This window comes from Pipra filicauda, unplaced genomic scaffold (genome assembly GCF_003945595.2).
Source record: "Pipra filicauda isolate LSUMZ 115617 unplaced genomic scaffold, ASM394559v2 scaffold167_size3244652_pilon, whole genome shotgun sequence".
Classification (NCBI taxonomy): Eukaryota; Metazoa; Chordata; class Aves; order Passeriformes; family Pipridae; genus Pipra; species Pipra filicauda.
Window position 1 is genome coordinate 52,291 of NW_024104184.1, and position 15,069 is coordinate 67,359.

At 36.7% G+C, this 15,069-nt stretch overlaps 1 protein-coding gene across 2 annotated transcripts in view; it reads left to right on the top strand.

Moving 5' to 3' along the window:
• The window catches only part of CERK (ceramide kinase), a 41,696-nt gene extending 29,874 nt beyond the window's left edge, over positions 1–11,822 (top strand). Inside the window, exons 11-14 of one of the 2 annotated variants that reach the window (XM_039379409.1) lie at positions 1,689–1,759; positions 5,583–5,788; positions 7,988–8,196; positions 9,083–11,822. In XM_039379409.1, the coding sequence (XP_039235343.1) occupies positions 1,689–1,759; positions 5,583–5,788; positions 7,988–8,196; positions 9,083–9,182 (586 nt within the window). In that variant the 3' untranslated portion in view covers positions 9,183–11,822. The remainder of the gene's footprint in view (positions 1–1,688; positions 1,760–5,582; positions 5,789–7,987; positions 8,197–9,082) is intronic. The other variant, XM_027731903.2, reaches the window with a different exon arrangement.
• The last annotated feature ends 3,247 nt before the right edge of the window (positions 11,823–15,069 follow it).

A 15,069-nucleotide genomic window follows, 5' to 3' on the forward strand; every position in this document is an offset into this window, starting at 1 on the left:
GCTGGAGCAACTATCCTGATCCATCAGATGGAGGGGAAGCTCCAGATGGAGAAAGCTGTCATCCAGATGTCAGTAAGGGAATAAAGAGTGCCTGGTGCCTTGCAGGGGATTTTATACATGGTAGAGTTTAAAATCCTAAGAGAAGTAAGCAAGACAAAAACTAGAACTGCAACCCCGAACTTTAGGAGAGCAGATTTTGGGTTGTTTGAGAATCTTGGTAAGATTTTATGGGAGACTGCCCTAGAGGACAAAGAGGCACACAAGAGTTAGTTGGTACCTCCTCAAAGCACAAGAATATTCCATTCTGATATGCAGAAACTTGAATAGGAAAGCAATGTGATGAGCAACGAGCTGAGTAGTAAAGAGAGGGTGAAAGTGGAATGGGTTACTTTGGAAGAACACAAAAGACATTGCTTAAACATGCAGAAATGAAACTGAGAAAGCCAAAGCTCAGGTGGAGTTGAAATCAGGGAGGGATGTGAAGGGATTATTTAAGTATATCAAGTATACCAATTATAACAGAAGGGTAAAGGAATTTTGGACCTGCTACTTAGTGGTGTGAGGAACACAGTGATAAGATATATGGAAAAGGCTGCAAAATTGCTCCTTTACCCCACTTTTCACTGATGTAGTCTGCTCCCAGGCCATACAGGTCCATGGATGAAGGGGAGACAGTAGATACATACCTTGACTTCAGCGAGGCTTTAGCAAGACCTTTGATCCTGTTTCCTGTAGTATTCTTAAAACAAAATTGATGAGGTGTGGACTAGGTAAGTGATAAACTGGCTAGACTACTAGAAAAGCTGTGAATACCAAGTCCTGCTGACAGGCAGTTAATTATTAATGGTGTCTCTTGGGGATCAATACTGGGGCTAATACTGTGCAATGTCTTTATTAATGACTGGGACAGTTTCAGAAAGTGTGCTCTCAGCAGTTTTATGGACGACACCAGATTGGAGGAGTGGTTTATGTTGAAAGTCAGGGCTGCTGTTCCAAGGGACCTTGGTGGGCTGAAGAAATGGCTGATAGGAACCTCCTGAAATTCAGGAGACACCTGTACCTGGGGTGGAATAGTCCCATGCAGCAGTATTGACTGGGCACTGACTGGCTGGTAGGCAGCTCTACCTAAAAGAACTTTGGGATCCTGGTGGCCAGCAGCTGTACCTGAGTTAGCAGCATGTCCTCGCAGCAAGGAAGGCCAGCCTTTTAATGAGTTTTCTAAGCAAAAGAGAAGTCAACAAGTGAGGAGTGATTCTTCCCCTGCACTCAGCACTTTTGAGATGGACTTTTTTCTAGTATGTCACTTCTTTCACTGTTACAGCAGTTAAATATTGGAACAATGTGCCCAGAGGTCTGTGGACTTTATCCCTGTAGATCGTCAAAACTTGACTAAGACACTGACCACCTTGATCTTATAAGACCAACTTTTAGCAGAGGTTTGGATCACATCAGAGGTCCCTTCCAACCTATGCAGTCTTATGGCTCTCTGCTGCTGTTATCTCTGACATCCAGTAATCTTCAGCACTGTCCTTAAGTACCTGCACTGCCTGCAGGGTTATAGTGATTCATGCCATATCAGGTTTGTCAGTGCTGTACTTCATCTTGTGATGGGGGGATGGGTAAAACAAAAAAGGTGAAATGAATAATAGTGGGTTTTTTCAGGAACTGAATGGTATTTTTGTTCACAGATGTTACATTTGCAAGAAAAGTGAACAACAGCTGGCAGAACAGCACAAGGATTGTGGATTAAAACATGAAGGTAATTTGTCATAAAAAGTAAAATGCTGTAGTATTATACAAATTATTTTTTTTTCAGAATATATCAGTTCAAGTGTGTGTGTATTTTGTTTTTTAAACATTTTTAATTACTAGATAATCCATTGTTTCTTTAAGGAAAATGCATGTAGGTAACTGTCATCGTCCTCCTGTACTCAGCACTGGTGAGGCCACACCTCAAATCCTATGTTCAGTTTTGGGGCCCTCACTACAGGAAAGACATTGAGGTGCTGGAATTTGTCTGGAGAAGGGAACAGAGCTGGTGAAGAGTCTGAAGCACAAGTCTGATGAGGAGCAGCTGAGGGAACTGGGGTTGTTTAGCCTGGAGAAAAGGAAATGGCCTCAAGTTGCACCAGGGGAGGTTTAGGTTGGATATTATGAAAAGTTTCTTCACAGAAAGAGTTGTCAAGCATTGGAAAAGGCATCCCAGGGAAGTGGTGGAATCACCATCCCTGGAAGCGTTCAGAAGTAACATGGGTGTGGATTAGGGGTGAACACAGTGGTGCTGAGTTGACAGTTGGGCTTGATGATCTTAGAGGTCTTTTCCAACCTAAATGATTCTATGATGCTATGATTCTAAGTATGTGAAAAACATGTGAGGTGTCTCCTCCACCCAAACCTCAGAAAATTCTGATAAAATTACACTAATTACTTGTCTATTTCAATGTGTTTCTTTTCTTTAGCAAAAGTAGGACTCTCTTTGTGAGAAGGACTGAACTGATAAACTGTGAGGTGGTATAGAGGGATAAGGATAAGGTTCATTAAGATAACTTTTAGAATAAATCAGGATCTAAAATTTGTGCTTGTTAAAGTCACCCTGTGTAAAGCTATTTATTTAATATAACTGAGGTAGTGAACTTGGACAACTAATAACTGATCTAGTGGACTTACGTATTTCTGTACAACATCCCACCGATACTCAGTGTAAATGATAAATGAGATTTCTCTCTTCTTTGTCTAGTTATGCTATCCTTGTTGCTTTTTTACCCCCATTCCAACCCCTGTGCACACCTCTGTGAATCTTTTTTTTTAATGGGCGTAATTTTTCTTTCCTTTTGTTAAAACAGCTGTTAATATATTGAATTCTGTGCAGTCATCCTCCTAGTTGTATATCTTTATGTCTGGCTGCTGCATCCTAATGGGAAGAACTGATATTGATACACTTGTGACCTTGCTAGAGAAAGATATATAGATTCAGTTGGTTGAGTTTTGCCTCCAGCCTTGGCTTATCATCTTGGATAAACCTCTCTTAAATAGTAGGCAGGCTTCCTGTGGATGCTTGTTTTTGCTTTTACTCTCTTTTTTTTTCTTCTTTCAGAGCTCAGTGACACAAAAATTTGGTGCTTGGGCCTTAGGACCTAGACTGTCTCATAATTATTGTTATTTTGCACTGTATTTGTGCCAGGTTCTAGACATCGAGACATCTTTTTTGGTTCTAGACTCAAAAAAGTATATCATTATATTGTGGAGATTGATTGGTAGCATAAAGACTTCTGTGCCAACTTGAATTCTTGTTACATGTGTCTATATATAGTGCTTTCATCCCAATTTCTGCTATCAGATTTTTGATGCAGTCAAGAGATGGCCAAATTGATATATTTCTTGAGTTGTTTTAATCTATGCCCAGATTCAGCTAAAGAAATTGCTTTACATAATATAAGTAATTGGTATGAATAATAATATAAATATGATAGTAATTTTTTTGGTAGGAAAAAAAAAATTTTCTTCTTGAGAAATAACTGTAGTTAAAAAATACCAACCATTTTTCTTTTGTTTCTGGGGGGTTTGATTTTTTTTGTTTGGGTGGGTTGTTTTGCTTGTTTCGTTGATTGTTTTTTAAATTCGTGATTTTGTTACCTTTCATCCAGCAAAGTTGCTACTAGAAAACTACAGGTTAGTGGGCAATCAAGACTGCTTTAGCCAACATTGCACATGATATTAAGCAGCTGATTATGTAGGATGTTGTTTACTTAGATTCATATTACTGCTGGTAGCTGGCTTTCTTTGCAGTCCAGTCTCCATGCAGTAGTGGTAAGCAAACAATACAATCAGCTACTATTGATTTGCAATAAAAAGGATTTTAAATGTCCACCTCAGATAAGCTTTTTACTCAGGAGGGTATATTAGCTGATTCTTTCATTGTGCTTACTTGGTTTGTGTATGATTCAGTTAAGTTCAGATGGCTGTCACTGAACATATTTCCTTGTATTGTGCAGAAGTGTGTGTGCATGTGCTAAGTAAATGTTGGATGTTAGTACTTTATGCTGATTTCAGCAACTTGGAGCATATGTACACAATAGGCAGTTGAAATGAGTGCCGTTTATGCACTCCCTGCTTATGATTGCACTATTGTAGGAAAGATAGTTTGAGCAAGTAATTTGTGCTGTTACAGCGATGCACCCCACAGAAATGAAAACAGTTGGTCACTGAAAATATGACAAATACCCTGATTTTGTTCTTACTTGAACAGTGTAGGGTTTTTTTGAGTAACATGCTGAAATTTATACTGAACGGTATTTTTCCAGCAGGTGAAAAACATCTATTACAGTAACATATATAAGCATTCTACTCTAAGTAGACCTTAAGGGAGACTTATTTATTACAGTGAGCGTACTTCAAAACTTAATATGTATCTAGACACACTTACAACTAAATTACTAGCGCTTCTCAGATAAACAACAAATGGATTTATCAGTAAAGTGCGTTGTTTTCGTTTTGTTGTTTGTGTATCAGAAAATGCCTGTTGTTTCCAGTTCCAGTAGTTTCTTATGTTCTGTTCACTTACCTTCATCTCACAGCAGGGTCTTGTCATTTACCTGCAGCCTGAAGAAAGTAATTCTGTACTCTAACATTTAAGTCTTTCTCATCTCTCTTAAGATACATGTTTTGAATCTGATTGATATTATTTGTTTTGGTAATGTCCTGTTTGAAAGCAACATAAAAAGATCAGCAGTAAAGCAAGCAGTACTAAAAACCACTGTGGCAAATGATGTTTAAAATGTTGAATTTAAAAGCTGCCTTTTTTTTTTTTTTTTTTTTCTGCTATTTCTGATTTGTTTCTCAGGAGATAGAGAGGATAGTCTAGATGGAAAAAAGAATAAAATTTTCTGTTTTCAAGTTGACAAGTCTATTGTCACATTATAATCTTACTCTCTTTTTCCTGGAATTATGTTTTTCTTGGTTCTGTTACTAAAGAGTTGGTAATAAGAAGTTTTGATGAATAAAAATTCCAGGAAGCGAGAGAAGTTCAAAGAGTGAAGACCAACTATGGAATACTTTGCAAACAATTTTTTTCTTCTTTTTTTTTTTTCTGATGTATAAAGCTTGGAACAGTCAATTCAAAATGAATGCATAGTAGACTTCAGGTTCAAAATAACCTAGGCAATTGTAATAATATCCTCTGAAATAAATGTGAAGTTCCTAAAACTGAGACAGTAAAGAATACCAGAATTTCAGGACATGGAATATATAGCATAAACATCATCTATAGTCCCATCAAAAAAGTGCCTTGAAAATCACTGTAAGTTCCTCAAATGTGAGGAACTGAATAATGTTAGATTTCCAAGTCCGTACCAGTTCATAAGCCTCAAAACCTCCACCTTGTTTAGGAAGGGAGAAAGCAACTTTCTCTGTTAGTATGTGAAAAATATATTTCTTTTTCAAATGTAGTTTATTTTAGATATTCATTGACAGTATGTGAATATGCCTAGTAAAAACTTTAAGTTGCCAATAATGATCGCTTTTTAGTGTTCTTGTGAATAGATCAGCTGACAACCTGTATCCATGTCTTTATTGATGTGTTTCAGAAGGTGAAGAAGAGTGGAAGGTTATTAAAGGGAAATTTCTAGCCATCAATGCAGTAAATATGAGCTGTGCCTGTCCACGAAGTCCAAAAGGTCTTTCACCAGCAGCTCATTTGGCAGACGGTTCAGCAGATCTCATTCTAGTTCGTAAATGCTCCAGATTTGATTTTCTACGGTATCTTGTCAGACATACAAACCAAGATGATCAGGTGTGTATTCCCTTTGACAGTGAATTCTACAGAGTCCATCTAGGTTGTAAATATTGATATTCTTATATGACAAAAGTATCATCTACTAAGCAGGTTTGTTGGTTTGGTTTTTAAAGTTTATACTTTTTGGGTGACATAATCTTAGCATGTGTATCATAAAAAAAAAGGCAGTCCAAAACATTTTACCCAAGTCAAGTCTTTGGCCGTAGCATTCTAACAAAATTCCATTTTTGCCAATTGAATTTGGGTTTGTAACATTTTTTGTGTATTTGCTGTTTGGACAATATTTAAAGTTATCACAACTGTGCCCCATGTAGTTGTCATGAAAAACTACTCACAGCATGAAAAACTACTCACAGCATGACATAGCTGAGGTAGATGAGGTAAGGAATAATAAATCACTTCTATAAACTGTATAAAAATGTGATTTAGAAGAATGTTACCAGAACTGCAGTTTCATTGTAAACTGCAGGCTTTTAGTAGAATTTTACTACATATATGTGGCCAGTCTACAAGCTGTATGCATTCAGCTTCAAAATTATTCCTTGCATATGTTGTAGCTGTCAGAAGGGAAGATTCATCACTGCTTTGGATTGTTGTATCTGTTGAAACCAGAGCTATGGCTGTGAATACACACATTTAATATTTGTCACAACCTGGTGTCATTAACATGTTCTGGAAATTAACTGAACAATGGACTAATGACATATCTAGTGCATAGAAGCAATAACAAATCTCACATGTTCATGATGCTCTGTAGAAGAATTAGCGTGTATGTATATATATACCTTCTTCCTGCTCTTCTCAGTCTCCTCTTCTTCCCTTCACTCATTCTCACTCATTGTTCCCTTGATATTTGCGACCATTTGAAGCCATCCCTGGCTATCTTTCAAACTGGCTATAACATTTATCAAGGGACTACATTCTGCTTGGGCTTGAGACGTGAGAGCATGTTGAGGTGACTGCAGCCATGGATGCCAGCTTTTGCACCTGAGCTTTTTGGACAAGCACAGTGCTCAGTGAGCCTCATATCCATGGACCACTGGTTCCAAGCGTGGAGTTTGACATCTTCACAGTTTGTCTATGGTTAAAAGCTGAGGGAAGGTCCCTCCAACTCTACTTTTTCTGATTGTCACTATGGCCATTCCCTTTCCAGTGCTTCAGGTTTCTCTCTGAGTTATGCTGGTTTTGCAGTTTAGATTAAATGCAGGGTTGTACATATGTCCTTATGTCAGGTTAGTGTCCACCATAATAGTATCCTTTTTGGACACTTAAGGAAATATGAAAAGAAAAAGGAAGAAAAAGGTGACTGTATGTCAATACAGACTGGTTTATGGGTAAACTGTTTCTTGTTCACTTTTGCTTCATTGCCATCCCCTTCCCATAGGCACACACAGACATACTCCATTGCCTTTTCTAAATGACCTGTCTCTATTCATTACAGCTTACTAAATATTTAAGTCCATATCAGTTAAGTTGCTTTCAGGGCAGGTGGAGGAACCCTCTAATTTGATTGTCCCTTTAATTTATGAGTCTTGTTTTAAAGCATTTGTACAATATTGTAGTGTAAATCTGCAGCCTCTGTTATAAATCTTTTAATTGACCTGCTTTTTCTAGCTGAATTAACTAGTTAAAATTATTTTTATTTTGTTGGAATTTAATAATATTGCTCTCTATTCTTATCTTCATGTACCCCCAGCTCTGTGATTTGATCACACTGCCATGGAATTCTCACCTTCTGGGCATTGTTCCAAGTGCAAAGACAGAAGACTTTCATAAAAGCCCATGTGTCTTAAGGACTGTAGTTGAACAGGTCCTTAGGATGGTGCAGAGATACAATCTAAACCTTTTTGACTTTAATACCATGTTATAATATTTCTGATAGGTTATTTTAAATATTTTTTATAATCCATTTACTTGTAATCTCAGAACCTGTTACCTGGTTATCTGTAAAGTGGCAGTATTGCAGCTGCTTGAGGAGGACCATCGAGAAGTAGGGTTCCATTTTGGCTTTACTGTCTTTCAATTGTGCAGTTATTCAAAAACAAAAATCACTCTATGCCTCAGGTAACCTTCTCTGGAAAACTGGAGTGGACAGACTTTTCTTGAATACAAAATGCTGCATGCTGAGTTGCTTTACACATCAAGTGTATTTAACTGTAATTGCCCGACTTGCTTTATTTTATTTTTTTTTTGTAGTTTGACTTCCCATTTGTAGATGTTTATCGGGTGAAGAGTTTTCAATTTACATCAAAGCTTTCAGAAGACAATGAAAGCAATGTCATGGACATAGGAAAGAAACGTTTTGGTCAGTTCTGCAGAGATCATCCAGCCTGTTGCTGTAATATTGTTAATAGCACCTGGAATTGTGATGGAGAAACTCTGGATAGCTCAGCAATTGAAGTGAGGTAAGCTCTGATTTTTCTCTGTATATAGCAGAACACATTAAGCCTTCTCACTGATTTTAGAAATGATCATAAAGACATCCATAAAAGGTGCCTGTGCATAGCAAAGTTGAGTCTTATGATAATAAACTTAAATTTTTTTGTTACCTTTCCAAAGCATACTGCAACCACATATGTTGTAAATGATCAGTCTGAGTGAGATAGATGACCCTGCCTTTGAAGTCATACTTACTACTTAGGAACTGATATTATGTGCTTGAAGTGCTTGAAGTGAAGGTGGTGTTGGGAGGATTCTTTTTGAATTAGTGGAGTGCCTCATTACTCTGAGCAATAGCTTTTCCTATTAAGCTTAAGTAAGCATCTTTGTCTTACAGAAATACTGAGTATCCTCAGTGTTTTTTTACACACAGCATAGAGTCTTATATCCAGTCTTTGCATATGATGAAAGAATTCTGCAACTGCGCGTGTAATTAAATTATCAGAGAATTTTGTGAAATTTGAAGGGGTTTTTTTTGTTTGGATTAGTTTGGGCTGCTTGTTTTTGTTTGTTGTTTTTAGAATAAAGGGAACCAAACCCATAATATTTACATGCACGTGTGTTCCATTAAAACATAATCACTTAGCAGTTCAAAAGTGACTTTTATAAATAATGTATATGGCAAAAGATAAGCTCATCTAAGTTCCCATAGAACTTTTTGTGTGGACAAGAGTAGTAAATGAGGATACATGAAGGGGAGGATTGCATCAAGAATGGAAGTGTGGTTTCTGTAGTCTGGAGTAAGGAACTTTGTCCAACTGCTTGAAATGAATGGATTATTTGAATTAAATAATTAGAATGAAATATGTAGTACCCATTTATTTGTTACTAATTGATTTCCATATTTTTCAGGGTTCACTGCCAGTTAATGAAACTATTTGCAAGAGGAATCGAGGAAAACTGTAAAGATGAAGCCGCCTACAGTCAGAATAGTGCTGAACAATTACTATAGACATTGTTCCTCCAGTGGGGAGAAGAAAAAATAAAAACTCAAGGAAATTGAGTAAATATGCATTTTAGTCAAATTGACAAGTATTTTAAACTTCTAGATTTTTTTTTTATGGCTTCAGTATAATTTTAGACGTCTTACTGCATTGTGTCATTTTTTTAAAAACCATTGTAATCATTAAAATATATCTTGGAGCAAGTTAATCTAAGTTATGTTAGAAAAGAGAGGATTAGCCTATATCTATGTATTCATGATGACTGATAAATTCTCTGTGCTTTTCTAGAGAGCTAATTTAGCAATTGTGTTGCAATAATATCTAAGTGTTATAAAACATTGGACTTTCCATTGGCATCACGACAAGATATTTTCAGTGTTTGAGAAGATGTTTTCTGCTGGGAGTGATATATCGTTGCATGTGGCTTAAATGCTGGACAACAGTGTTGTCACTTGTATCCTGTTTTTTTTATTAATATCCTTCATTCTGTAATTCTGACAATACCTTGCAACTTATCAATGCAATTCAAACACACATTCCTGGCTTTAAGTAATAACAGTAAAAGTGTGCAAATACTTTGAAAAATAAAAGCACAACTGCATACAGGTCACACCTCATCCTATATATTCTCTTTATGAAGGCTTCCTTGCATCATGCTTTTTGGGATTATAAAGGGTTTTATGACTGTTTGGATGATACCAAATACCACACAGTGATCTTGCAAGCAACTTGCAGTAATACTTATATAATATCAGGAAGGCACAGGCAAAGGAAAACATAAATAACTTCTCAAACACCAGCAAGTTTTATTTTTTTTAAAATATCTAACATTAACATATGAAAAGCTTCCCACTTCAATACACAATTCTTTGGACATTCTACTACATATGTTAAAATGTCTTTGCAAAATAAGGTGTTGAAATGTAAAGTCTAGAAATATGATTTGATGATGGAAAGTCTTTGAAATAGTGTTTATTTAACTAAATATGAAACAAAATAATTTGTTTTGTGAAGTCAAGGGAAGAAACTGGCATCTGATAAATAACCAATTCACTGTGCTAATTTGTTTTTATTACAAAAAACATTAGACTGTCATATAGAGCTATGGAGTGATTATTTAAATTGTGTATGGTTTTGTGTATTGTGGCACATACATGTTTTGTGTTTAAGCTTGGGGCTAAATTTTGCTCGTCTTATACAGGCTTATTCCTGTTTGAGGATCAGAGGTTAGCCCCTGTTCTCTTCTTTTTTTTTTTTTAAGTGTTCTTTAAAGTTCTCTTTAAAACTTACTACATCTGTGGTTTTTTTGAACAGCTAATGATTCTGTATTCATATATATTTATTGGTACTTCTGTCATCCAGTTTGTATTAGTTTCATGTTTCTCATATATTTGGTCTGTGTAAGCCATAGTGATTGGTCATTTTATTACCGAAGCACTTGAAAACTGTTATAAATGGCAGGCTATTTTTTTCTATTGAAGTTATTTACATTCCAGTTTTGTGTAATATCAAAATCGTGTGCTATATCTTTGCTACAAGTATTATTCATACTGCTCTATATGACAAAAAGCATTTGCAAATTATATTTGCCTCAAGTACAATCATACAAAGTTTAGGATCTGTTTTTTGTTATATAGTATTTCAGGGAAATACTTGAATACTTTCCAAAACTATTGCTCTTTACTTTCCATATTAATGCAATGAGTTGAAATGCTGATTCATCCAATGTTTTTCAGACATTTAACACAGGTGTTATGTATACTGTATTTTTAAAGCCATGTTTAATAAATGAAATAGTACTTTTAAACTAAGAACCCCATTGAAAATGAAATCATGCCATTCTACAAATGTAAATATTTTTTAAGGTGTTATTTGTTAAAAAATTTCTACAGTTATTGTGGTTTATCCATGAATATTATGAGAGAACTCAGACTTCAAGTTACAGTAATTCTTGTGCAGGATATGATGGTGCACGCTCAGGTTACCAACAGTGAGGATGTTTATGAGGCATTGCAGCTTTCCCAGGGCACATTCTCATATCTGAGAACAGGAGTCAATACAAACCAGCCCTTTCCATTAGTTTACTAGCAAATCATGAGACCCTTACTTGAAAAATGGAGATTTAATCTTATAGTGAATGTATACTGAAATGCTTTGAATATTTTAATATCTGAAACTGAGTGCTTCATGCTTCCAAAGAATACCATACTGAAGATCCCCTTTCTGAGAAAAAGCCACCAGAAAACAAGGAGAAAATATCATTCTGTAGTATGGTAAAGAAGTGTGAAATAAATAATAAAGGTATTGCGACATAATCAAATTTAAAAGTCTTAGGTAATAGAAAAGCTGCATAGTTGCATTTGAATGATTCTATTTGTAGCATATTAAACTAGCAAAGCACCATATGTGAGTTGTATGACATGTCCAGTTTATTTTTAAGAAAAGAGCTGTGTAAGTAATGTCTGCTTACATTTTAATTCTAGGGTGTTTTTTTTCTCTGAATGTAGTCTCTGTATGGAAATTATGTATAGGAAAACCAACTTTGATTTTTCTTTTTTCCCAATCTTGCTGGCTTCAAGATTAGAAAATGTGTTGTTTTATGATGCTAGGGCATTTCATTGAAAAAATAAAACAGCATTGTACAATAATACAGTGGTTTTCTTCTTTTCACAACTTGATTTGAAAAAGATACTTCACTTTGTTTGACAGAAATCTGACAGTAGAGTGCTCAGTGTAACCAACATGAGCAGATCAAACCAGGTGGAGCAATTCATAACCTTCCGTTTGGGTTGACCACACCTTTGTGGCAATTGTGAGTGTGAACAAACACTAAGAGTGAAGGAAAGCGACTAGTGAAGCAGGACTTGGGCTAAAACTAAGCAACTCTACCAAGCTAAACTTAAGATGGAAAGGGGGAAAAGGAACTTAGATATAATGCAGGTATTTAGAGTTATTATTGTGGAAAAATCTAAACTACTAAAAGTGAAAGGAAACTGCTGTTCTAAGAAGCATGAAATATGTATTATACTATAAATAGTATGTGGTAGTTTAGAATTTTGTTGCAATAATTACTACAGAAGTAAAACGTTCATTGTAGATAAACAATGGGCACAGAAGGCAAACATGTCTTTCAGCACTGTAGAGATTTCTGGTTTTGAAGTGTACTGGTTTTACATGGCAAGGCTTTGGTAGCCAGGGGGGCTGCAAGGGTGGCTTCTGGAAGAAGACAGCAGAAGCTGCCCCCATGTCAGAGTCAGTTCCCCAGCCGGCTCCAAGATGGACCTGCAACTGGCCAAAGCTGAGCTGATGGATGGCATTGCTAGCACGTCTATGATAGCACATTTAAGAAAGGTAAAAAATGCTGCTCAGCAGTTGTGATAGGAGTGAGGGGAAAATAAACATCCTGCAGACACCAAGGTCAGTGAAGAAGGGGGAGGAGGTGCTCCAGGCACCAGAGTAGATTCCCCTGCAGCCTATGGTGAAGACCATGGTGAGGCAGCTGTGCCCCTGCAGCCCATGGAAACTGGTGGGAACTGTGGCCCATGGGGGACCCTTCCCTCCTCAGGAAGGAGGAAGAAGTGGGTGAGATAAAGTGTTATGGACTCACTAGAACCCACATTTCTGATTCCCCTGCACTGCTCAAGGTGGGGGAGGCGGTAGAAGAGTCAGGAATAAAATTGAGGAAAAGAGGAAGATGGGGGGGGAGGTGATGGGTTTAGTTTTGTTTCTATTTCTGTCTTACTCTGGTATTAATTATCAATAAATTAAATTAATCTTTTTCAGGTTGACTTTGTTTTGCCCCTGGCTGTAACTGCTGAGGGACCTCCCTGTCCTCAGCTTGACCCATGAGCTTTTCATCATTTCTCACCATAGTCCTGAGAGTGGTGTGGAATCAGAAATTTCTACAAACATGTCGGTCTTGCAATTCAAGTATTAGAATAATGGAATCTTAGAACTGTTTAGGTTGGAAAAGACCTTAAAGACCATCAAGTCCAACTCTTAATCCAGCACTGCCAAGTCCACCACTAAACCATGTCCCTAAGCCCATATCTAGGGATCTTTTAAATACCTCCAACCACTTCCTTGGGCAGCCTGTTCCAAGGCTTGACATCCCTTTCCATGAAGAAGTTTGTCCTAAAATAGAAACTTGTATTGGAAGGGACTTGAAAGATTATTTTCTTCTTCTATTTCCTCTTGTCCTGTTGCTTATTACATGGAAGAAGAGACTGACCCCCAGCTGGTTACAACCTTCTTTCAGGTATTCGTAGAGAGTAATAAGGTCTCCCCTGAGCCTCTTTTTCTCCAGGCTAAACAATCCCAGCTTCCTCAGCTGCTTCTCATCAGACTTGTGCTCCGACTCTTCACCAGCTCCATTGCCATTCTCTGGGCATGCTCCAGCAGCTCAATGTCCTTCCTCTAGCGAGGGGCCCAGAACTAAACACAGAATTAATTTTCCTAGAACTCCTACCTTAACTCCTATGAAGTAAATAAGTAGTAGGAATTCATCATTTTTATTTGCATTAGTGACATTGCTCTTATTTCAAATTTTCAACAGGAGAGTTAAGTAATATAGTAGATTCTAACTGGTGTTTAAGTTGCAGTAAATAATTCTCTCCAGAATTAAACAACAGTCTTCCCAGACTTCCGTCTTACCCACTGCCATGCACATGATGTACATCTCGCAAAGGCTTATGCATGTTCTTAATTAATAAGTGACTAGTCCCATTAATTAGAACTGGGTGGGGCATTCCTTCTTCAGTCATGCCTTTCAAATCCTCTGCAATGAGAGGATTAACAATTTTTTTTATTCAATTTCCTACTGTTTATAAATTATTACTAATATGTACCTACCAAAATTGCCAATGAGGTTGTCTTCAAAAAATGTTTGCTTCTTTAAGACTCTTACATGTCTTAAAGACATGTTGCTATTGCATGCTATTGCAATAACATGCTCTTGCTATTTCACCAAAGGTGCAATTTTCTGCCTTATTTCATAGGAATCCTCCAACAATAAATAAAATTAATATATTTTAATTTTTTTTTTAGTATTTCAATAGTGTAGAACAGGAAAATATAGGGGGAAAAATAATTATTCATACAGGAAAAATATTGAAAGAATAACAGAAGTGATGCAAATTAAAAAATCAAAATTCTGGAAGGTATGAAAGAGAACATCTGTAAAACAAATATTAAAAAGAAGAATTAGGGAAAACAAAATACAGATTTTTTTCACATTTATTTTGCTGGAAAGCATTGCCCTAGTAGGTATGCTTTAACTGCGCAGTAAAGCTAGCGCTAAAGGTTTGAGTAGATTGCTAGAAGTTTGACTATTTACAATTGATAGAGAGAATAAAAGCTTTATCACTGTTGTAAAGACACAATACTAAAAAAATGCTGGGTAACTCTCTGTATTTCCACTCACAAACTTTACCATAATAGCAGCATTGACAGAACAGCTGTTAAAGGAGAACTGTAAAAGCAGCTTCATGGTTTCCTGTAGCAATGTGCAACGTTATGAATGACTGTTCAATTTAGTCCACCAAATATAATTTTTCATGTTAATATTTAGCAGTTGTATTTTAGCAGAGGGGAGATTGGACAGCAAGAAAAAATGCTAGATGAGGGTTTCAATGCTGCTGAAATTGAGGTGGTGGGATAGCAACTCACCCCAGCTAAGAGTCTGCCCCATAGACCTTGTAACATCAGGGAAAGTCCCCACAGAAAATGCTTCCCTACAGAAATACCTATGCAGTTCCTGGTGCATATTTGTGCAACCTGTTCTTCTGAGCCTTTGGTGATGTATATTCTGCAAAGTAGATTAGCCACCAGAATGGATTGCTTAAAGATTTGTAGTTAAAAACCCTTGGTTACTCACTTAATTGCATCTCCCTTGCT